This window comes from Mustela erminea, chromosome 3, assembly GCF_009829155.1.
Source record: "Mustela erminea isolate mMusErm1 chromosome 3, mMusErm1.Pri, whole genome shotgun sequence".
Taxonomy (NCBI): Eukaryota; Metazoa; Chordata; class Mammalia; order Carnivora; family Mustelidae; genus Mustela; species Mustela erminea.
The window spans coordinates 155,824,053-155,848,125 of record NC_045616.1 but is presented as its reverse complement, the minus strand read 5'-3'; the positions used below and the strand labels follow the sequence as shown (position 1 = coordinate 155,848,125).

At 40.7% G+C, this 24,073-nt stretch overlaps 1 protein-coding gene across 4 annotated transcripts in view; it reads right to left on the bottom strand.

The window, feature by feature from the left end:
- Positions 1-24,073, bottom strand: part of CTNND2 (catenin delta 2) — a 901,368-nt gene that overhangs the window by 44,224 nt on the left and 833,071 nt on the right. For all 4 annotated transcript variants that reach the window (XM_032337744.1, XM_032337745.1, XM_032337748.1 and 1 more), the window contains one exon: positions 4,566-4,776. In XM_032337744.1, coding sequence (XP_032193635.1) covers positions 4,566-4,776 — 211 coding nt within the window. The remainder of the gene's footprint in view (positions 1-4,565; positions 4,777-24,073) is intronic.

The window sequence follows — 24,073 nt, the reverse complement described above, 5'->3', positions numbered from 1 at the left end:
CTGGCATATTATTTTTCCTAAAGGGTCAGATAATAAATATCCTCCACTTTGGGGGGGCCATATGGTCTCAATCGCAGCTACTCAGCTCTGCAACTGTAGCATGAGGGGCATCATAAATAATATGTCAGTGAGTGGAGATGGCTGCATTCCCAGCAAATGTTATTTACATAGGTAGGAGGTGGGTGGGATTTGGACCCTGGGCCATAGATTGCTGATCCCCGGTCTATGTTTATGCTGATGCCTAGAATCAGGCAGGACATAACCATTCACAAGGACCCCAATGTAAAGTCCGCCCCTGACCAGTGCTGTGGCCGCCCAAGAACTCCCAGAAGGGAAAATCTGAATGGAGACCAAAAATGCCTTTGAAATAAAATGGCTTTTGAAATAGAAAGTGAGCAGATGGTGAGATGGAATGAGGTTGAGGTTGGATTCGAGAGCCAGACTAAGTGGCTGTTGTGAAGCTATGCACGTTGGATTGGAATTATACGATGTTAATAAATCGTCCATGATGTGTGTCTACATTCCTGGATCTTTGAGCTTGCAATTTAGACCAAGTAAGCTTAAGGTTCCTTCCTCCATCTACTTACTGGTCATGGTAACAATCATTCTTCCTATTTTTATTGCTGAGATGGAATTCAACTTGGCTGTGTTTGAAAATGCTAGTCATATCATGTATTTTTATTCATTCATTCATTCATTTATTACTTTTGGTTTTCTTTTTTTTAAATTTAAATTATCCAACATATAGTACATCACTACTTTCAGATGTAGTGTTCAACAAGTCACGCATTGTTGCATATATCATGTACTTTTAAAGGAAAAAAGAAAGTAAATTCCAAACATTTTTTCTCTATGAAAGATGAACTATATCTAAGTAACATATGTATTTTCCTTTACTAAAATGGATGGCCACTCAATGACTGTATAATTTATGCTAGTGTCATGCTCTAAATGTAGTATTAAATTCCTTTGATTTAAAGACAGACTTTTAGAGCTTTTCATGTTTGCAGCTGCAGGGACATGTTAATCTTATGTAATCGATGCTGAACAATGCTGTTATGTTTTGCTATATTTTATCACTGTTAGCTAGTTATTTATCCATGACAATAGTCAAGCAACTCTTGAGGAACATACATGAATATTCAGGTAGTGGTAAGGTAGTTGAGACATACTTAGTATGCAAAATTCCTTGAAAACAGTGTAATTTTTTGTTCTACTTCTTGCTTAGTTACAAAACAGAAAAAGACTATGAGTGTGTAATGAACACTCGGTTTTAACCTCTCAATTAAAATGCCAATATACTACAGTGTCATACTAGCATGTGAAGGTCAAACAAACATTGCTTTTTTTAGACTTTAAAAGTCCATCACTAGACTGGTACCATAGCAACTTCTGCTTGAACAACTATAACTGTTGACTGAAGGACTTGAACAATTGAGAGTTTCTAATGTGACAAGTGACTATAGCCGAAGCCACAATAAAACAGTTCCTTACTGACAAGTAACAGTTGAGAATGTTAACAGCTTCTCAGTCTTATGACAAAATACAGTGACACATTCAACACACTATTTCCTATATAATTTTTAAAATTAGAAAAAACACAAATGTACTTTTGAAATAAATGGATGTGACAGGATGTCCATAAATGTGTATTTAAAATGATGTGAAAAGAATAGTTTAAGTTATCAAGACATGAAAATGGTAGTATAAGATTCCTATAAGATCATAATATCAGGGGTGACTGAGGATATCAGTTGTTGCAATTGGTAATAGGTATTCACCCCAGTCCTGGTGGCTGTATTAGCAAGCTCCAGTTCAAACAGACTGTTACTGGCACCTCACTAGTCTGATTCATTAATAGCATGGCATGTTTAAGTTTGTGTATATTTAGAAATAAAACACACAAATGCATTAAAAATGGAGAATCACAGATAGGCACATTTTTCCCCCTGTGTTTTATCCTACTATCTGAAATTTTAAAATCATTAAACTTATGTCTGATAATAATTCTTTAAGGACATTTTAGGGAGCACATACTTGCAAGGATTTTGTAAATTAACTACAGCAAACTGCTATCCCTCCCTTTTCTAGTTATTAACTAATCTCCAGTTTCAAAAACTCTCTTTTCAAGAAAGAATTCCTATTTCACTGAAATGTGTCCAGAAGGCCTTGGGAATCTCGGTGACTCATGTCAACAAAATTGAATGAAGTGGTGAGTTTTATGTAAAGATTCAAAATAATTCTTCTGGATTCCTTTTAAGGCTGTTGAGAAGCAATAACAAATTGAAGTGTAGGCAGGAGTTGAGGCTATCTGCAGTTATAAAAACCTGTTTTGATCCTCAAATTAGTCATTATATACAAAAGAGTTAAGGGGTGCCTGGGTGGCCCAGTTGGTTGAGCACCAACTCTGGATTTCAGCTCAGGTTGTGATTTCAGGGTCATGGGATCAAGCCTTGTGTTGGGCTCTGCATGGATCATGGAGTCTGCTTGGGATTCTCTTTCTCTCTCTCCTTTGCTCCTACCCCTACTTTCTCTCCCCATGCCCCTCTGAAATAATAAATAAATAGATCCTGGAAAAAAGAGGCAAGCCACATCGAAGAATGGATGAGATAAGCAAGAGAACTGGGAAGATGCCTAACTCCACCCAATTCAACACTTTTCATTAAACTTGGTGTAAATCTTGACTATTAACATTGGGAAAAAAGGTCAAGCAGCAATGAGATGAAACATGTCACTATTCCTTAAAGAAACTTCCAGTCAAATCAGCAGACAGTTATGAGATCATCCATTGTGGAAGAAACTTCCCATTAACACTAATCAAGATTGGACAAGACATAATAGGACCATTTTCTGGATTGGTAATATGGATATATGCTCCTTCATGGATGGTTTCCTCAAATGACTTTTGAATTAGTTTCACCAAGTAATTTTCTTTTACCACAGGACTGATAAAAGCCTCTTTTCTCTTTAAGGCCCACTGAAGGATGTTTACTGCAGTAGCAATGCCCAAACAGGTGGAAGAAATTAACATATGCCAGACCATCCCTCAAACTCTCTAGTCTTACAGTTCAGAGAAAACAATCTTTGAATATCTCACCAATATGCACAAATATGTCAGAGCATTTCTGTGGACGATGGTTTCATTGCCTGTGTGTATTTGCTAACAAAAGCATTAACACATTAAGCTCTTAATGCTCAAAACAGGAAAGCACTTCATTAGAGATTCCAATGTTCTACTGAAGGTACGTGAAGAAGACAACCATGTGGTCTGCTGTCCATGTAGATCAGCCATTTATCTGATGTCCAACAGAACAACATATAATTCAAACCAACCTCCATCTTACACCATTATTACACGAGTCCAGTGGGCCTCCTCCACTTGATATCAAAAAGTTTTTGAATACTAATACTAAATTGCTGATTGAACCTAGTGGGAGGTATCAGGGTGCTTACATAGAAAGCTGAGACTTGGTAATATCCTGAATCAAATGAAATAATGTGAGAATTTCCAAAAAGTCTCAGAGCACCCCTGTCACAGCCTTGAACAAGAGAAGAAAAATTATTTGGCATTTAGATGTAAAGAAATGAGGGAGGCAGGGAATGAAAAGTCAAGAAGTAGCCTCTGATAACAAAAGGTTACCCTCTTAATCTCATTGATTACATTGAGGGATTTCTAGGAGGCAACATTTAATTAAGGTTTGTGAATGTTTCTGTAACACTGACAGCTTGCTGATATAAAGACACTCTGGCTGCTGTAGATATGTTTAGGTTGCATGTAGCAAGATACCATTGATTCTTACATCAAACTGGGGACAATTCCATTCTTGGAGGTGCAGATGCTTGGACACAGAGCCTTATCTCTCTTTATGCTACCTGCAAACAAGTCCTTCCTCACCACTGACCACTATGCTCAGAAAACTTCTATTCATTCTTTAAGATTTGATCATCACTTCTTCTAGGATATTATGATGGCCTTTTCCTCAGTTTTAGACTGGAAAGTATATGCATAGTGCCTCATTCAATTAAACAATTTGCCCCAAATGTACAGCTAACACAGGAGGATTTTGGGTCAGCACTGAGATCTCGCTGACTCCCCCCGACCGTTTGCTCCCCTCACTCTCCCTGCATGACTTGCTATGCACAGCTGAAGAAGCAAAGGGCAAAAGGATGTGGACCTGTCATCTATACTTGGACCTGCAGCCACAAAGGAACAGTAACCACAAAACACCTTCACATACTCACGTTAAGCTGGTTATCTAGTCCGTGTTGGAGGAACACACTAGTGTGTGCATGCTGGAATGTCAAGTCTCTCTTACCTTAGTAACACAGGAGTCACCAAGTCATGAGTTATTCATCAAATTGAAATTAGCAGGAAGATCAGCTTTCATCATGGGGCGGGAAGACTGGAAACCATATGCTATTTCCCTTCTCTTGATTATCAGAGACAAGTGTTTTCCAGGGACATTCAGTTGTGTTACCCACAACCAATGGGATGTTGAGCACACTTAGAACTAACTCTACCAATGCCAAATTCTACAGAGATACAAAGTCTGTCTTTGACTTACTTATCTCCTTTGCTTTTGGAGATGCCAACCAACTTCTCAATGCCGCCGGCATCCCGTAAGGCCTTGGCGTTCTCCATGTTCTTGGTGATCACTTCATGTAGGGTGCAGCAGACGGCTGTCACCGTGTCATCCGACATGGCCTTACTTGCCGCATTGTTGCTGTTGTTCCCACCTGGAAGCCTGTGGACGAGGTCTCGCATGGCATATTTGCCTTTGGGGGAAAAAAAAAAAAAGTCAAGGGAAGAGTTGAAATGAGGCCAAAATGGAGGAAGAGGGCAGAGAGGAGCGTAGGGGTAGGGGAAAAAAGAGGACATGGGAGGCCACATGAATGCAGTATTGTCCATTTCCCATCACTGAATATTCTCTGTTGGGTCTCTGTGAACACACACAGAGAACAGATATTCCTCACAGTGAATGTGTAGACTTTGGGGGCTAGATGGATGTAGGATGGAATTTCTGGGCAAGTTACATCATGCCTGTAAGCCTCAGCTTTTTAAAACCTGTAAAGCAAGAATAATAATGGTACTTATGTCACAAGGCTGTTCCAAAGATGAATTGAGTAAATGTGTGGACAGCATGTAACCCACGAGGATTACTGACATAACTTCAACATTACCTCGATGGGAACTATGTTGGGAGGTGAACTATTTAACAAGAAAGAGTCAAACCACAAACATGTGTAGTTCATGATCATATACATAACTCCTGAGTTCCGGCCCGGCCCGTATGAAACAAAGAGAAACATTTAAAGCAAGGGAGAGAGGTTTTCACAAATAATGTGTAGCTAGGTGTCCTTTGAACCAGGATAACCCAAGGAGCCGCCCGTCTCTTTGATGGGATTTATCGTATGGCTCTACCATATAACATTTACTCATTTGACACATTCCCCTTCGCATGAAAAACAAAGAAAATAATATCCAACTTTGCTTCCTTGACTTGCTTCATCATTATTAATCTTGCTACTCCCAGTGATAAAGGTACTTAAAATGACATCTTTATGGAGTACTTTTCGTTTACAAAGCATGTGGGGCATTACCAATAACCCTGCAAGACATTAATTCATCCCACCTGCAGCTTCCGATTCTGTTCCATTAATTTACTTCTGGAACTAAGTAAATGAGTGCCTGTAGCAAAGTTGGCTGTGCTTGAATTTTTCAGATGGAACTGGCATGTGTCCAAAGTTAAAGTCCTTTCTTGTCTCCCATCCCCCAATCGGACATGTTTAGCTAGCTCCTGAAAGCCATCTGAAAATGTTTTGCCTCCATACATGTCTCTAAAGGAGAGATTCATTGGCTGTCTAATCCTCTGGTGTGTGATGCCTAGGAAACGCACAGGGGAAGGCAGGGATATCTCCATTCCAGGCATTAATAAATAAAACAGACCCTTGTAATTTTGGTACCTGCTCTTACCCTATGTTTAGGTAGCTTATTTTAGCTGGGACAGAAAAAAATGCTGATGGCTAAATTACTGAAATAGGAAAGTATCTTCACTCAGTCTGACAAAAATGGTTTGCCTGAAAACTTCCCAATGTAGCCCCCCCCCCTTTTTTTCCCTAAAGACAATACTTAAAATGGTTTGGAGACGATCCTTTGTGCCTGGGCAGTCCTCTGAGCAGCTTGCTGTATTTGTTTATCATGAAATCACACTCAGCACTGGCTAAGAGTTTACTTTTGCTGAGCTCAGCATGTTGGGACATCATCCGTTCATTAACCTGCAGAGACTCTCTTGGGCAAACCTGAGTTCTATGGATGTGAGTAGATGGATGAATAGGGTCTTAAATTTTTTCTTCCTAAGGGGAGGGAGACAGAAAGGAAACAGAAAACTGTTTCAGTCACTATGCATCCGGGGGCATCCATGCTCCCAGTATGGTTTGTGACCCTGGACATCACTGAGGCTGAAAGCAAAAACGAAAAGAGGAAGAAGATTCAGCTGTAGCCTTCTTCAGTTTTTGTTGTTACTGCCATTTAAAAAATTATATCAGATAAATTTGAAGGTGTGGATTCATCCTGCATGTTTTCTGAATACATGAGTCGTGAATGAAATATGAGGTATTCTCATCGGGGGCACACGCAGCTGCTTCCCCCTCCCCCAGGTGGCCTCTCCGACTTGCCCCGGGGTGCCGTACTGGTGTGGAAAATGAGGAGTCACTGCTGTATATAACCGGTCATAACCCGTCAAGAAATCCTTTAGAATGATTTTATTTCTAATATTCCCAATAGAGTTCACTGACATTTTACTGGACAAGTGGAGATTTTTCATTTAGTCTCTTTATTAGCCTATTTGGAATGATACACTTTAATTTATATTTTTGACTATCCAACTGGAGAAACAAATCAAGCAAAAATTATTCCATAGAACAGAAGACCTCTAGACAAATTTTATTTATTCTTTTAAGGGCCTTCAATTCTGTTTCTGAGAAAAGCTGTCTTCTCGTACTAGAAATGGAATCCTATCTTCATGTGAAATTTGGGTAGCAAGAATAGCTTTTTTTTTCCTTGTGTTCATAAACTTGGAGGCTAATTGGATGGGAAAAAAAAGAAAACAGGAACACAGAATAATTACAGCCACCAGCGACCTTCTGTGGCAGGATAATGACAGGAGTCCAGGAAAGGGAGACATCAGGTTGGACTGGGCTTGCCACAGAAGGCTTGAAATAGGAAGTGAACATTCAGGATTTGTTCCACAGGTCAGGGGAGCCCCAAGATCTACAAAGAGAATTCTGGTGCCTCAAGAAGGAGAAAGTTTCAGGGGCACCTGGTGACTCTTGGTTTCAGTTTGGGTCATGATCTCAGGATCATGAGACCCATCTCCACGTTGGACTCCATGCTAGGCGTGGAATCTGCTTAAGATTCTCTCTCTCCCTCTGCCCCTCCCCACTCATGTGCTCTCTCCCAAAACACACACAAAAAAAAAAAAAAAAAAGAGAAGAAAGGTTTCAGAATAGAAAGACCGAAGTTTGGAGAAACACGTGGTCTTTTTCTTTACAATAAAATCCTCTGTCTCTGAACTTCTACTGAAATTGTAAGCATTATAATTCAAGATAATTTGTGCCCATAATTGTTCTATGTCACATACTTCCTTTGTTCCCTAAATTTCTAAACAATGGAAAGAGTGAAAAAGCCATTCTTGTTACTAACGAGGAATTTTGGCACCCACCACCCCAGCTTTCAAGCTTTTGGGTCTCTACAGTCTGAGAGTTCTTCAGAGGTAAAAGGAGTTCTCCCTCTTTAGAAACTAATTCCCTTTTTGTGCCACAGGGGTGATGAGGAAAAGTTCCAAGGTGGGTGAGTCCAACTGCAATTTTCACAGCCTAACACCGTGAAGGGGATCAAAAGGTTTTTGGTTTGGTTTGGTTTGAGAGAGAAATGAATTGAGGTAATTTCTTCCTGGGCTAAGGAGGAGATGGATGCCATCTCTTCAGGAACCACGAGGAGGAATGTTGGAGGTTCTGCACAGGTCCTGGGGCATCAAGGGCGCCGGAGCCCAGCAGCACCCATGTGGCACAATGGGACGCTGTGTGGAAGCAAGGAGATCACAAGCAGACAGGCCTCACCTTGAGATGGAGTCTGGCAGGAGGCAGAGGAGCTTCCTGTCTCAGGATGAACTGCTGAGGCCCACAGAAAGGCCCGTGGCACCAGCACCCACGGCAGACTGAACCACTCCCCCTTTTCTCTGGATTTAATTGGTTTAAAAACAAGTGAACAGTATGGCACAGACTGAAAGTCACAGAACGATTCATGCCATTTAACAGGCCACTGTAGTATATCAGGACAAATCAAGGACTTGTGACCACAGAGGTGGCCCAGGGTCAGGGGCAGGATAGCAGCCATGAAGCAGAACTGTAAGAGGAAACTGACAAGTGAAATGCTGGGGGTGATGGAGCCCAGAGGATTCAGGAGTCTCTAGCTGGGACAATGAGGTGGGTAGTGAAAAACCAAGCGCATTTTAGAATTTAATAATAATGGACAAGTGAGGTTTCTATTGTAATTATTCACGCACAAGAAAACCATGCAAAATGGGTTACCCTTGTATGAAAGAGTAGTACAACGATTCCCTTTAAGGCAAGAAGCTGCTCATCAAGTTCCAAAGACACCTAGATTTGTGCAAACAGAGTGGACACCTTAGCCTCCCCCCATTTGCAAGAAATATGCTCGCCATCATCCAATGTCAGGGAATAATACGTTAAAAAAAGATAAGCATGAGGCTCCCTCAGATTGAAACAACACAAAACAACTTCACCACCACCAGCACCACAACCCACCAACAGATCACTCTTGTTTTGCTTAAGTTCCCAATAGAAATATTTAGGTCCTTTCTTCTGAGTTACTTAGTCTCTGATGAAAATAACTTTACTTCTGATCTGCAAGACTGGTATGAGAACACCAGTGGAGATCCTGTCACTGTGGTCCTTGTGTGAACAATATATAGTATATCCTTCAATGACAGACTAACTGTAACCTTGGAACTCTGCTACCCTTTCCTCTGGGCACACGTGTGTGTGTGTGTTTGTGTGTGTGTGTGTGTGTATCCTTTAAATATTTGTACATAAGACTGGTTGAACCAGCTTTCTAAGTCCAGAACCTCTGGAAAATTGTAAATAACACTTATTTTCTCTTTATAATGCTTCTTTCTGGAGCCTTCTGTTTAAAGAGTCAGGCCCATGCAGGTACAGATGGCCTCAGGAGATCTAACCAACTGTGCTCCCCTAGAAAGACATGCTTAGCAGAGTTCTCATGCAGACAAGGGCTGGTGGAAATTTCGGGATGGTGCAACAGGGCTCTGCTTGCTGACTTCTTTTTTGTTTGTTTATGACTCTGTTTCTATTTCTAGTAGCCTATTTCTGGTATTGATTTGTGGGCCACCACTTAGTTTCCACATTGGTGGCAGTGATATTGAGTAATGGTTTGTGGTCTAACCACCTGAGCTCTGGAAGGTGGCAAAAAACAGAGAAGTCACTCTTTATGATTTTTGACTACTCTAAGTCCCTCATATAAGTGGAATCATAAGGTATATATCTTCACGTGACTGATTTATTTCACTTAATAAAATGTCCTCAAGCTTCATCCATATTGTAGCATATATCAAAATTTCTTTTCTTTTTAAGGCAGAATACCACTTGATTGTATAGCCCATTTTGCTTCTCCATTCATTAGCTAAGGACACTTGAGTTGCTACCTCATCTTAACTATTGTGAATAATGCTGCTGTGAAAATGGGTGTACACCTATCCTTTCACTTTCCATCTGTTTATGTCTTTATGTTAAGTAAAAGCTAGACAGGAGTGGTGGAAGGAACACCCCAAGGCAGAGTCTCAGAGTCCTTGCAGAGTCTGCAAGGGACTGAAAGAGACATGAACTGGAGGCAAGGATGGTGATCCACTATACACTGGAAGCCTAGGGACACAATATCGTGACTTTATGGTGTCCAAGACCCTGGAGGTGATGAACCAAAGAGCCACAGGTGTGGAGTATGCACTCTCCTCTTCCACCTAACCCCTAGACTCATTATAATACATTTGCATTGTGGGAACAGCCCTGGCAGTTGGAGAGATGGCGGAAGGCGGCCATGACAGTTCCTGTCAAACCTTGTAGGGTAGCAAAACTCTCCCTTCCAACCTGTGGGAGAAGTTTCCCAAATGACTGGAAATAGCTTCCACTAGAGACCACCCCACTGTTAAGTCACAGCTCCTGCCAGCCCAGAGAGATCCAAAAATATCTAATCCCAAAACAACCTAGGGGCCATTTCTACCTCATGGAACCTGTCCAGCACTCCTACTTTGAGAGTGTACTTTCACTTTAATAAACTGCTCTGTTCTTGCTGCTTTCCTTCTGGCTATCTTTATTTTGAGCACCAACACCCACAGAAATCAACCCCTGGGGACCTCAAGGATCAAGATCTCCAGCCATATAACAAAGACTCTCTCCCATAACATCTGGATCTAAAATGAGTCTCCTATAGACAGCATATAGTTGGATCATGTTTTTTAAATCCTACTTTATTCCAAATTGCAGGATTACTTTTGTTTGCATTCTCTTTTTGATTGGAGAGTTTAATCAATTTGTACTTAAATAATTTCTGGGGTGCCTGGTTGGCTCGTCAGTTGATCCATCTGACTCTTGTTTCCAGCTCAGGGTTATGAGATCTAGCCCCTCAGTGCAGAATCTGCTTAGAAGACTCCCTCTCTCTTTCTATATCCTTTCCCCTGCTCTCTGTCTCTCAAATAGATAAATAAATCTTTAAAAAATGGGGGAAAATTACTGACAAGGAGGGGCTTACTTGTGTTAGTTTGGTATTTGTTTTGTATATACCTTGCAGCTTTTTTTGTCCCTCATTTCCTGCATTCCTGTGTCTTTTGTGTTTATATGAATTTTTTTTTTTTTGGTAGTGAAATGTTTTAATTACCTTCTCATTTCCTTTCGTATATATTCTATAACTATTTTCACTGTGGTTACCATGGGGATTACAAATTAATATTCTAATGTTATAAAATTCCAATTTAAATTTATACCATCTTACTTCAATAGCATATAAAAACTCTGTTTATTTATAGCTTCATCCCCACCCTTATCAGTTCTGGATGTCACAGAATTCCATCTTTATAAATATCACATGTCTAAACACAAAAAATAATTGTTTTTTAAAAATGCATCTGTCTCTTCAATCACTCATAAAACACGGAAAATAAGAGTCACAAACTGTCATGACAATAGTACTTTTGTAATTACCCATGTATTTATCTTGACTGAGCTCTATTTTTCTTCATATGGTCCTAGTTACTTTATTCCAAATTGCAGGATTACTTTTGTTTGCAAGGAAGTTCTAGTGACAAACTCCCTCAGCTTTTATTTACCTGGAATATCTTTCTTTTTTCTGTACTTTTGTAATAGAGGATTCTTGATTGGCAGGTTTTTTTCCCCCCTCTCAGCACTTTGAAAATACAGCCCATTGCTTTGTGACCTCCAAAGCATCTGATGAGAAATGTGCTTAGAATCTTATTGAGATCTTTTTAAATGTAATGAGTCATTTCTCTTTTTTTTCTTCTCAAGATTTTCTCTGTCCTTGTCTTTGGACATTTTGGTTATGTGTCCCAGTGTAGGTCCCTTTGGTTTATCCTACTCAGAATTGGTTGAGCTTCTTAGATGTTTATATTCACATCTTTCATCAAATTTGGGAAATATTCAGGCATTATTTTGTCAAATAATCTGTCTGACCCTTTCTCTTTCTTTCCTTCTTCTGGGACTGACACAGTGTATATGTTGGTCTGCCTGATGGTGACTCACCGAGCCCTCAGACTCTGTTCACTTTTATTTTTTTTTCCTTCCTGTCCCTAGGACTTTATGATTTCAGCTGTCTTGTCTTCAAGTTCATGGATTCTTCTGCCCACTCAAATCTGCCTTAGAATCCCTCCAGTGAATTTTTCATATCAGTTACTGTCATTTTCAGCTCTTGAATTTCTTTTTTTTTTAAGCTTCCTTTAGGTTTTCTATCTCTTTAACTATATTTCCATTTTATTCAGACATCATTAGCTTGATTTTCTCTATATCACCTTTTAGTTCTTTGAGCATCTCTAAGATAGTTGTTTTAAAGTCTTTATCTAGTTGGTCTGCCATCTGGTCTTTTTCAGGGACAGTTATGTTGGTTTATTTTTTTTCCTTTGAATGAACCATACTTCCATTTCTTTGTATGCCTTATGATTATATGTGTGTATGTGTAATAGTAGATAGTGGAATCTAATAATGTAATTCTGTAAATCAGATTTATCTCCTTCCCCAAGTTTATTGTTGTTGTCTTTGGTTTTTGTTTTGTTTTTGATTTTGGTAGGCTATCTCTGTGCAGAGCATCAGCCTAAGGTATAAACTTAAGGTCTTCTCAGGTCTTTTCTAAACTTGTGCCTTTCTCTGGGCACATGCAGGACTGTTAATCTCCTTTGCCTATCCATTTGCTTTAGAATGTCCTAGTCTTTAAAGTCTGGTTCCCAAAAGGGGAGAAAAATCAAAGGGGAAGGGAGGGTGCCAACCCTTTAATTTCCCTAGAAGTCACCTCAGCAAGAGGGAAGGGGCTTGCAACAATGAGAGGTGTGCAAAAATGGCTCTTGTCCTCTTGTCTGCACTTCCATGACCAAAAGCAGCAGTGATCAGAATGCAGATCCCTGATATTTGGAGGACAGGGCTAATGCTTCCCACCCTGGTTCCCATCCGCTGCATGCAAGCTGCTCAGGAACACACACACAGCTGCCAGCCAAGTTGATCTGGGTGAGGGCTGATAGCTGACACTATGTTAAGAATTGAAATGGACCAAAATTAATCATCATTTACCCTCCAAGCTTTCCCTTGAAAGTCGCAAGCCTTCGTTAGACTCCAGAGTTCCAAAATATATCAGACACATTCTGCCAATCTGGGGAACCAGATACCTGTGCTTCCTGCTCTGCCATTTCACCAGAATCCCCTCCCCAGTCTGAAGTTACTTTTGATCAGTGGCGGAAGATATGAAAGCTGATCTCCAGGTGATTATATGTCTGTAGGTAAATGTGAAAAGAGCCTTTCCGCCTTACCAAAGGGAGGTTATTAGTCTTTTTACAATGCTCTGTCAATAGCCATAGCTCCTTCTGTAATGTGCCTGCACCTTTTCTTCCTTTTTGGAACTTCTGGAGCTGATGTGACATAAGAATGTCATTGTGTAACTATAAGGGTATTTAATATAAACACTTTATTATAAAAGAGGAGAAAACATACAAAAAAATCTGTATTTTAAAACTGATTTATGTGGCTTACAGACCAAGAAGTGAAACATTCAGGAGCATTGTTTGGTTACAGAAAAAGTTTGAATATTGCTCAGATGGGAAAATTCTGAACCAAGCTGCAGTTTCTTCTTGTTTTTACACACTAAGGACTTGTACTCATATCTTGTGTGTCCTGAGAACTCTTTCTTGAAACTGTCTTCCCCAAATCTTCACCCCACAGTCAAACTAATAAATATTAAAAAAAAAAAAAAGTCTTTTACATCTAAAACCATCTTAGGGTTTTCCTGGACTATTGTTGGGTAGTATCAAAGAGTTTTCTTCTTCACTTAATGAAGCAAAGGTGCTACAAATGCCATTCTTCAGGTTTTTATTTTATTTAATACTAGTGTGAAAGACGGCCTATTTACCAAGCTTCCAATACAAAAAGACCTGGCAACTAAGAACAAGAGAAACTCCACCTCCACTAAATCATGGAAAGTAATATGATTATGCCTCAGCCCTTATGAATCTTCCACTTTGGTTAAAAGCATGCTAATGGTCAACAAGCTTTTGAAAGAAAGATTCCATTTCTAGGTTTAAAAGAGACTTTTCAGTTGGTGGTAATCCTAACATAATCTCTACAGGATAGATCATGAGATCCCAGAGATTTTCAGTGCCTCATTGTTCATAATGTGTACTTAGATGCTAGCCACCAACCCCGTATAAAACTAAACTTGTCTCAATTTTGTTATTACTGGTTGTGATGAGTAATCAGAGCCATTCAGCCTTATCGTCAACAGGTGGGTTCTGATTTTCCCTCATGCCTGCCTGGAGACGCCTACCAGAGCCACATATCTATAATTGGGTCAGTTAGAAGAAACATCAAAATAGCCCGATTAAAGAACTCCAACAGGTACTATCAACACTTGAGGCAATAAATAAATAGGCTCTTGCCTACAGGTGCCCCTGTAAAGGTGGTATCATCACCACAGATGAACAACTCTCAGACTGTTAGAAGAGTCAGTCAGGATTTCCAGAACTCATTCACTTTGAAAGGCTGCTAACTAAGCCATGATCAAGAGAATGAGGATTAATTACTTAGGCTAACTGAAACAAATTTAATTGTGGCTGATGTTCTGTTTTGAATTAGGCATGTTACAAACGCTTCCTTTTTTCTATTTTCTCTATCTTTAATGCTTAATTTAATAGGTTATGTTTATAAAAACTAGATGGAACATTCTTTAAATGGAATCTTGTTCTAATTAATCCTTCCAAATTTAGAAAAACCTACATTAAAAATTCTTAAAATAGGTAAGATAATAAATTATCAGGAAAAGTTAATGATAATCCTGTAAATATAACAACACATGCTGACTGATCTTGTCAATGCAACTAACAATGGTAGTTAAATAATATAAAAAATGCCTTGACTAATCGATTTACTTTCTCTGACCCTAGGATTTCATGGACTGAACTAGAATCTATCCTCCTTTCTAGTAGAACATAATTGAAAAAAATCAAATCTGTATCCCTAACTATGCCATAGATGTCAGATTTAAAGGCAAATATAATTTAATTAGGCATGACAAGCCTATTAAAAACAAAAAAAAAAGTGCATTTCGTAGGTGGAATTAACGTCCACAACAACCTCCCAAACTTGGCTTGTGCTGTATGACTTAAGGAACCCTGTTCTCAGCTAGCGTGACCACAGCACTGAAAAGTTACAGCTCAGAGAGATGGAATAATCCGGGTTCTAGGGAGTGGGGGTGAAGACTCGCAGAATGGACTCTGCATTTTCCTTGCACAGAATGGAAAGTAGTTGTGGCCACACTAGCCCTCTTGTCTAATCCCCTTTCCCCAGAATGGGACCTGTTTATTTCCACCTCTGTCCCTTTGCTCCTGCTGGGTTAGAATAAATATTTAATGAGATGCATTGATTTTCTAAAAAATGAACCATAATGAACCTTCTTTTATGGATCTGCCAGTTGCTCTAATTGATTAAAGATTTATCCAAATAGAGAGAGCCAAGGTATAGAACAGGACCAGCTGGAGCCAAGGAACAAGTAGTGGGCTGTGAACAGAGGTTGAGACAAATTCTGGAAGGAACACAAAAATTCCTTATGCTTTTTTTCTAATAACTATGATTTTTAAAAAATACTGACTTACAACACATATAAGGACCAATTTCACATGCCAGTATTGGTAAGCAGTTGGTCTGAGAAAATGATTCAAATGATAATTCAGCCCTCCGAATGAAAATAAAAAAGCAGAATTTTATACATTTCTAGTGTATGGTGTGTAGTTCTCTCAAGAGTTATTACCTCCAAATAAATAACCTATTCCATCTGTTTGGAAGACAAAAAGAAGAATTGTACTTTTTAGCACCTTGAGATCTTATCCAGAGGATTTCACTGAATGAGATTCTGAGAAATTCTTATACTTGTTGAGAAGTAAGGTAATGACTAGAAATATGGACAAGGAGGTGGTTAAGATAAGCATATTTAATTTGTGTAAGAATTGCTCTAAAAATAAAAATGACAGTTAATTAAAAGGAAGTTTGCTGAAATGCCTTTTGAAGTAGAAATAAACTGATTTTTGAGAAATATTGAAAATGAGTCAAGTAACTGATAAGACACGTTATAACAGGACTTAAGTAATTTGATTAAATATTAAGCATGATTAATATTTAAGCATGATAGCCCCCCAATTTTTTTATCTCAATTCATTGTCTAATTTTAGCAGTAAGGACGTAAAGGTGAAAACTGAAACTCACTGATTCTTGCCTCAGGGGAGAAACCTTGGAGGACGTTTTATTTTTAGGTCAAGATTGTCATCCAATGAAGACCCAAGAACTCTCCCACGATGAAAATTTCAGAAGACAAGGGTGTGAGACAAGATGAGTTTGGCATTTTCATAAGCAAAGTTTGTTTTCAGGAACAGAAGCTGAAGGTAGTCCTCCTAGCTGACTTTAGCACACCGGAATCACAGTAATGCACTGATTAATGCAGATAATGATGGATTACAACACTTCTTTCACTTCGTGTTGCCTTCTCAAATTCATCAACCCCTCCGGCAAAATAAAAATTCGTTTCAATAAAGGTCACAAAGAAAGGAAGTCAGCTACAGGTTTGTTTGTTTGTTTCTTTTTAAATTTCCTCTTTGTGTTTATGGCAGTCTCTTTTTGATATACATTAAAATCTAACCCTTTTTTTCAGATTTTCTTCACATGCTACTGCTTATAGATTATATTCTAGAGTAGCTTATGTTTTTCAAGAAAAGTCTCATCTATTGTTTCCATTTCTGCTTTGCATCTCCCTAGAGGTATAACAAAGGCAGGTGCATTTCTAATTTATAGAGAAGACAAAGGCAGTCCAAAGAGATTAGAAAATGTGGGTAAGGTTACAGAGCTGTCTTCTGGGGTTGGTACCGCTCTATGGTTAGAAATACTTGGCTAGAAGCTCCTTGCTCGGACCGGCCCTCCTCCCTCCTGCCTCTGAACTCTTTCCACAGATATAATCTTCTTTTTTTAAAAAAAAGTTTTTATTTCGCTCAGCATAATCTCTTCCAGTCCTGTCCATGTTGCTACAAAAGTTGGGTATTCATCCTTTCTGATGGAGGCATAATACTCCATAGTGTATATGGACCACATCTTCCTTATCCATTCGTCCGTTGAAGGGCATCTTGGTTCTTTCCCCAGTTTGGCGACCGTGGCCATTGCTGCTATAAACATTGGGGTACAGATGGCCCTTCCTTTCGTTACATCTGTACCTTTAGGGTAAATACCCAGTAGTGCAATTGCAGGGTCATAGGGAAGCTCTATTTTTAATTTCTTGAGGAATCTCCACACTGTTCTCCAAAGTGGCTGCACCAACTTGCATTCCCACCAACAGTGTAAGAGGGTTCCCCTTTCTCCACATCCTCTTCAACACATGTTGTTTCCTGATTGCTAATTTTGGCCATTAGTTGACACACATTACATGACTTTCAGGTGTGCCATTAGGGATTAACAATGTATGTTATGCTGTGTCCATCATACGTGTATAGAGAGGTCTAATCATGTCACAGGTATAATCTTCGACCCCAAATGACACCTGCCCTGAGACTCATTGACTCTGTCATTCTACACACACTCATTGGAGTTGTGTCTAGTTAGCTAGCACACGTACCTGATCTTTCCAGCGATAACATAAACTGAGGACAGTGATCTGTAATAACACATTAACGGATGCATCAACAAATGATTTACATTTGCCTCTCCAATGTAAGAAGATGGACCAATTGTGCTCAGATGGATGAGAAATGGCTTCATACCTATCCTGCTTCTATTACCACCTCTATGACAGACCTTCGGAATCCTCGTGCTCCAGGACACTGTGTTCTAGAAAGGGTTTCTCTGTAGGGTTGCATGGGAAATGCAGTGCTTGACACTCAACTCAGTGGTTTACAATCTACACTAACAAAGTAAAGGCTCTGCCAGTCCTGCCGTTAGATAATTGAAGCCCCTACTGGATGTAATTTAAAGAGAGTTTCCCCCAATGTATCTGGAGAAGGAAATCTTTTTGCACCCGCCACTCATTCCCTTCCCAGAGAACTGGGGTGCTGGGGTTTCACCTGGGGTGGGCCTGCCAAATAAGGGCAGTGATGTTACTTTCCTGTTACTATGCTTACATATCACTGGTACCCCCAGATCTTCGGCTGCAAAGAAATCCCAGTTTCATAACAACTTGATTAATGTTGGTGAGATCAGAAGTAAAGAATTGCTCTGGTTACATAAAAGAGATGGCCGGGGAGAGACGACGTACAGTAGTGTATTTTAAAAGTATTGGCTAATAGGAGCAGCTCGCCCTGCACACACCTTATTCTTAACTGCATCCATCGTGTTCTGATTTCATACTCCCCCTACCTCCACACTTGTTCACAGAGGACTTCATAAACCGGAGAGATAAATGTCACAGAAGAAGAAGATACAGTTCTTCAGCTATAATTCACCTTCTCTCTCAACCAATGAGCTGCTTCTGGAGGAATTCCCTATACAGGTTCTCAAATAGAAGAGGTTCACGGATTGAAAGTCACTTAATTTTGTTTCCCAAGTTGGTTTTCTTCTTAGTACTGACATGCCAACCCAAGTGCTGATTTCCACTTGGCAATTCTAATTCTAATTTAAATTACTGAGCTGAGCTATGGAGGTCAATGGATCTTAAGGGGCTTTGGGTGATGGGTTCGCTAGGGTCTGACTTTGCTTATATGATCTACCTTCACAGCTGTAACAAACCTCAGACGACAAGAAACTCGAGGCAGCGGGGCTGTCTGGATCACAAGTCAGTCTATCCCTCTAACACACATCATGGGCTCTAAATTATATGCCCAGGCCTGAACATGTTCAAGATCTTATAAAATTCCTGCCTCGCTTATATTTAGGAGACAATGTCCTTCATTACACACATGAGGATTCAGAGCAGTCCTTACTAACGAAAGAAAGAATACTTCTGCTTTAAAAAAGCTTCTCATCATTTGTCCTCACATTGAGGTTGGTTCTTAATAGTATTAGTTTACAAAATCTCTGGGCCAGAGCTTATTTTCTAGTTTCTGTCTGTGGATTTTTTTTTTCCCAGAGTAAAGAAATGTGGCATGTTTTGAATTTTTATTGTGCACAGAATTCCAATTTCAAAAAGAACATCAGAACCCAAAGATATTGACAAATTATTTTAATAAAAATTGGTTTGTGTTTTAGCTATTTCTCTAAATTCCCTGGGTAGGGAAAACATTTCTCTGATGAATTGTAAAGATATCTTGGGCTATATAATATTGCTTGTTTTCCTTTATTAACTAACCATGGCAAACATTTCATATGGATTTCTGGCCTCTCTAATATACTCAGAATGCCAGTGTTCATATTGGAGGCTTATGTTTTGTGTATAAAACTAAAACTTAAAGTACTTATATTTTGATGAGTTTGAAAACTTTGGTGAGTGTGTCTGTCCTATACTGAAGCAACAGTAACTATGATGTGGATGATTCACAAGGCAATAAATAGAAATGAGACATGAACATAAAGAATTTTAAAAAGACAAAGAAGTTTTAAAGACAAAAACAAAAAACAAGGAGAAAGGAGTTGGGGGAAATTGGAAGGGGAGGTGAACCATGAGAGACTATGGACTCTGAAAAACAATCTCAGGGTTTTGAAGGGGCGGGGGGTGGGAGGTTGGGGGAACCAGGTGGTGGGTATTATAGAGGGCACGGATTGCATGGAGCACTGGGTGTGGTGAAAAAATAATGAATACTGTTATGCTGAAAATAAATAAAAAATAAATTAAAAACAAAAAACAAAAACAAACAAAAAACAAAAAATGAGCCTAGAAAACTGAAAGTGGACTAAATTTTGTTTCCGTGAATCTCAATCAAAATAATCAGTATTAGGGGTGCCTGGGTGGCTCAGTGGGTTAAAGCCTCTGCCTTCCACTCAGGTCATGGTCTCGGGGTCCTGGGATCGAGCCCCATATCGGACTCTCTGCTCAGCGGGGAGCCTGCTTCCTCCTGTCTCTCTCTGCCTCTCTGCCTACTTGTGATCTCTGTCTGTCAAATAAATACATAAAATCTTTAAAAAAATTTAAAAAATAAAAATAATTTTTTTTTAAAAAAAACCTCAATATTAGATCTGAACCCAGCTGCTGACATATTTATAGCAAGCAACATTTAATACTATAAAATTCTAGGAAAGGTTGGGGAGGGAAGCTGGATAGTCCTCTGGCAATTTCTTTATTGTTATGGGGTTTCATTTGCAGCAAAGGAGAAAGGTATGACATACAGAAGTGATTGCACAAAGGTTTTAAAAAAGCAAGAAACAATTTCACTCAGAGCTGCACCAGGTTGCCCTAAAGCCCAGCAAAGTGGCTGTTGTTCGAGTTTTAGGTTGCCCTAAAGCCCAGCAAAGTGGCTGACCCATGCTTCTAAGCATGTATGGGCTGTTAGCTTGTCACAGGTTTTGGAAACTCGAATGCGTATTCATCGCACACACTACGGTGCCCCGGCAAGGGAGAAAGGCTGTCATGTTCCTTTGAGAGGGATGGACTCACAGGCTGTACCATGGACAGCACCCTCCGCCTGGCAGGAATGTGATTTTCCTGGCCGGCGCCGCTCTCACTGCAGTGAGGTTTGGTGCCATGGGTCCATTCACTTGGTAGGGATGACTTCTTGGCAGTGTCACTTCTAAAACAGCGACATGAAGCACGCTCTGCAGACTCTGCCCAGGGACCCTGTTGAGCCTAATTCAGCCTGATCCAAAAGGATCGCCCAGGAGCCTACCACTAGTCTACACACAGTTTAATTATTGTAATTAAGGATCATGGTGAGCATCACCAAATCAAACCAAAACAATCGAAACCATGCAATTCTAAACCAAGTGTCAAACAAAAACAATGAGGAGTCTTCCCATTTTAAAAATGCTTTCTATGCACATTTTGTAATCTGTGATGAGCAGTCTCTGCTACCTTCTCTCCCAGTCTGTAGAAACTTCGAGTACGCTTCTAAGCATGTATGGGCTGTTAGCTTGTCTGGAAGCATGAAGATTAGAGGTGTGTGTTTGGCCTCACATAAGTCCGTGAAGCTACAGAGAGTTCTTCACAGCAACTGCTTTCCTTCCGGAGACAGATTGGGAAGGTCAAGACAGGAGTGGAATGACGGGGAGGGACTGGAATAAATAGTGATATTCAAGGACGGGGCCCGGATTCCTCTGGTGCATCTGCTCTTCCTCAAGGAAGTCAGGCTAGAGTACAACTTCAGAGGGTTTGGGGACTTCAGGGCAATGCCCACCTTGGCCACCGTCGGTGATACCTGGGCTCCCTGGGGCTTTTCTTCTTTCCTTTTCGTTAGTTTCTGTGATTGCTTTAACAAATCACCACAAATGGGGTGATTTTAAAAATAAGAAATTAGGGACACCTGGATGGCTCAGTTGGTTAAGAAACTGCCTTCGGCTCAGGTCATGATCCTGGAGTCCTGAGATCGAGTCCCTAATTGGGCTCCCAGCTCAGCAGGGAGTCTGCTTCTCCCTCTGACCCTCCCACTTCTCATGCTCTCTCTCTCTCTCATTCTTTCTCTCTCAAATAAATAAATAAAATCTTTAAAAAAAAACTAAAAATAAGAAATTAATTTTCCCACAGTTCTTGAGGACAGAAGTCTGAAATCAGGGTGTTAGCAGGGCCACACTCCTGAAAGCTCTTGGAGAGACTCCTTCCTGCCTCGAGTTCCTGGCGGCTCTGGCATTTCCTGACTTGGGGCAGCACGACTCCAGTCCCTGCCTCCATCTTCTCCGTGCATCTCGGCCAGCTCCAGTCTGCCTCTTAAAAGGATGCTTATCCTCAAAGTCAGGGCCCAGCTGGGGATTCCAGGAGGAGCTTATCTCAAAATCCTTAACTTAATGATATCTACAAAGACCCTTTTTCTAAATAAGGTCCCGTTCACATGCTCCAGGGATTTGAATGCAGGCATCTGTTTTGGAGCCACCATTCACCTCACTCTACCTTCCTTCCCTTCCCCAACCCTTCATTTTTCCTAATGAGTGTTCTTTTCCCTTTTCTGCATTCTCTCCTTTCCTTCTTCTCTTGAGTCAAAGACTCAGGCCTGCCATCCTTGCTGGTTTTAACCAGAGAAATTCAGTGGCTCACCCAGCCCTGGGGTGAAGAGAAGCTGATGGTTTACATGGTGTGGGATGGGGGTGAATTCAAGGTGGCATTGTGCCCCCTGACTCATCGTTGAAGTCCTGGGCCCCACTGTCTCAGAACTTGGCCTTATTTGGAAATCGGGTCTTTGCAGATGTTATTAAGGGAGGCCGTACTGAAGCAGGGCAGGTCTCTAATCCAATATAACTGGTGTCCTTATACAAAGGAGTAATGGGACACACACACACACACACACATTCCCATGTGAAGATGAAGGCAGAGAAGAGGAGATGCTTCTATAAGCCAAGGAATGTCCCAGATTGCCGGCAGACCACCAGAAGCTGGGGGAGACAAGGAACAGATTCTCCTGCAGAGGCTCAGAAGAAACCTGCCCAAATCATCTACCATGAAACAAGAAATACGTGCTGTTTAACCCACAAATTAGTGGGGCTTTGTTACGGCAGCCCTCGCAAACTGATACACTGTTCAATGACTTGTTGGCCCAAGTTTAGAATAGCAACTTTGAAGAAACCACAAGTAAAAGTTAACTGGCTTTTGTCTTCTTTGACAAATATTCACACGTCATCAGTCATAGGCAGTCCCATGTAATTTGTCATTCCACGTCGAGAACATTTGGGCATCTCCTTGAGTGACATCCCCACCTCCTGGGTCTCTAACATTAGCGTGTAAGACAAAATAACAAAAGTAAACAAACACTAGTTAAGTAAAAATGATGATGGATCAGCCCACACCATCGGCTGCAAACACTGCAGTCCTACGACTGGATTCTGCTTCATCCTAACGTGCTAAAAAGACAACTGGCTTTGCATTCCCCAGTGTCAATGACATATAGACCCAGCGCTGATGTGCTGGTGAGTTCAAGACAGAATTCTCTAGAAAGTCTTGAACAGCAACACAGAGCCCAGGAGTCTTCATAGGGATAATCTCCAATATTATTGGGAATAGAAAATAAAGTTTCAAATTCTGTCAAAATAAGTTACTCCTTTCAACAGTGTCTTCATGAATTTTTGGAGGGCTAACTAGACAGGTGTCATCACTGCTAACAGCTCTGCAGAGAAGGTGTAATTCTCTCAGGAAAGTGAGTGGTTAAGTAGGATCTCTCTATCTTGGAAATCAAAGACCACCAGCACGCAGAGCTCTGCATGCTTCAGAGAAACCAGGACGCACCTCTACCTGTCCAGGAAGGTGACGTCACAGGAAGGGGGCTGGGACGTTGATTCTGAAGGAACACGGGGAATAAGTCATGTAACACAAAGTCTCTGCCACCAACAGCAACGATAATAAAATTCTTTTGGGTTTTTCCATGTTTTTCTCCATTGCGCTGGGCTCTGGGTTTGGGACAAGGCAAGCAATTATCCACCAAGGTAGTTTCTTGTCTACCTGAGTGAGGGACAGAATATATACAGGTTTAGGGATGTGGAGAAATTGGAAAACATACATAAATACTATGACTTTGCTCACTCGGAGGTCCATAAAAACAGAAAGACCCATCGATGTCATTGTGTGATACTGTGGTAGGGGTCTGGATGTGCCCTAATAGATACAAATGAATTATGTCTTTGTCCTAGCCCAAGTGAACTGGGAGCAGGGCTGGGCATGCCACCCCTGCTGACCACATCCGTGGCTCTGGTTGCTTACCAGACAAAACACACGTTCCTTGGAGCCTCTGCAGGTCACGGGAGCCTGTCCCCTCCCACCAGGAGGCCCTGCTTATAATTTTGTGAATATCATACAGGAGTTCGGTGCTCGGGTTTAACTCCCTTTGTTCTTGTTTCCTGCACTGTGTGCCCCTTTGTCTGGTGAACTCCCAATTTTTCCAGGCTCAGCTCAGGGGTCATGTCATTTAGGCAAGTATTCCAATTTCTCCATCTTCTGAAGCTGCTTTAGCTGCCCCCTGCACCCCCAGGGCAGGCCTATTTCTAGCAGAATGTGAGGGTCTGTTCACCTCAGGCACCTCCTGGAGGCGAGGGATACAGGTGCATACCACCCGAGCTCCTAGCACCTGGGACAGGCCTGGACCAAGGTAGGCATTCATTCCACAAACACTGCACTAAGGGATGCATAATCCAATTTCTGCATCTGGAAAGTAGCCATGAACAAACCCACCAGAACCTC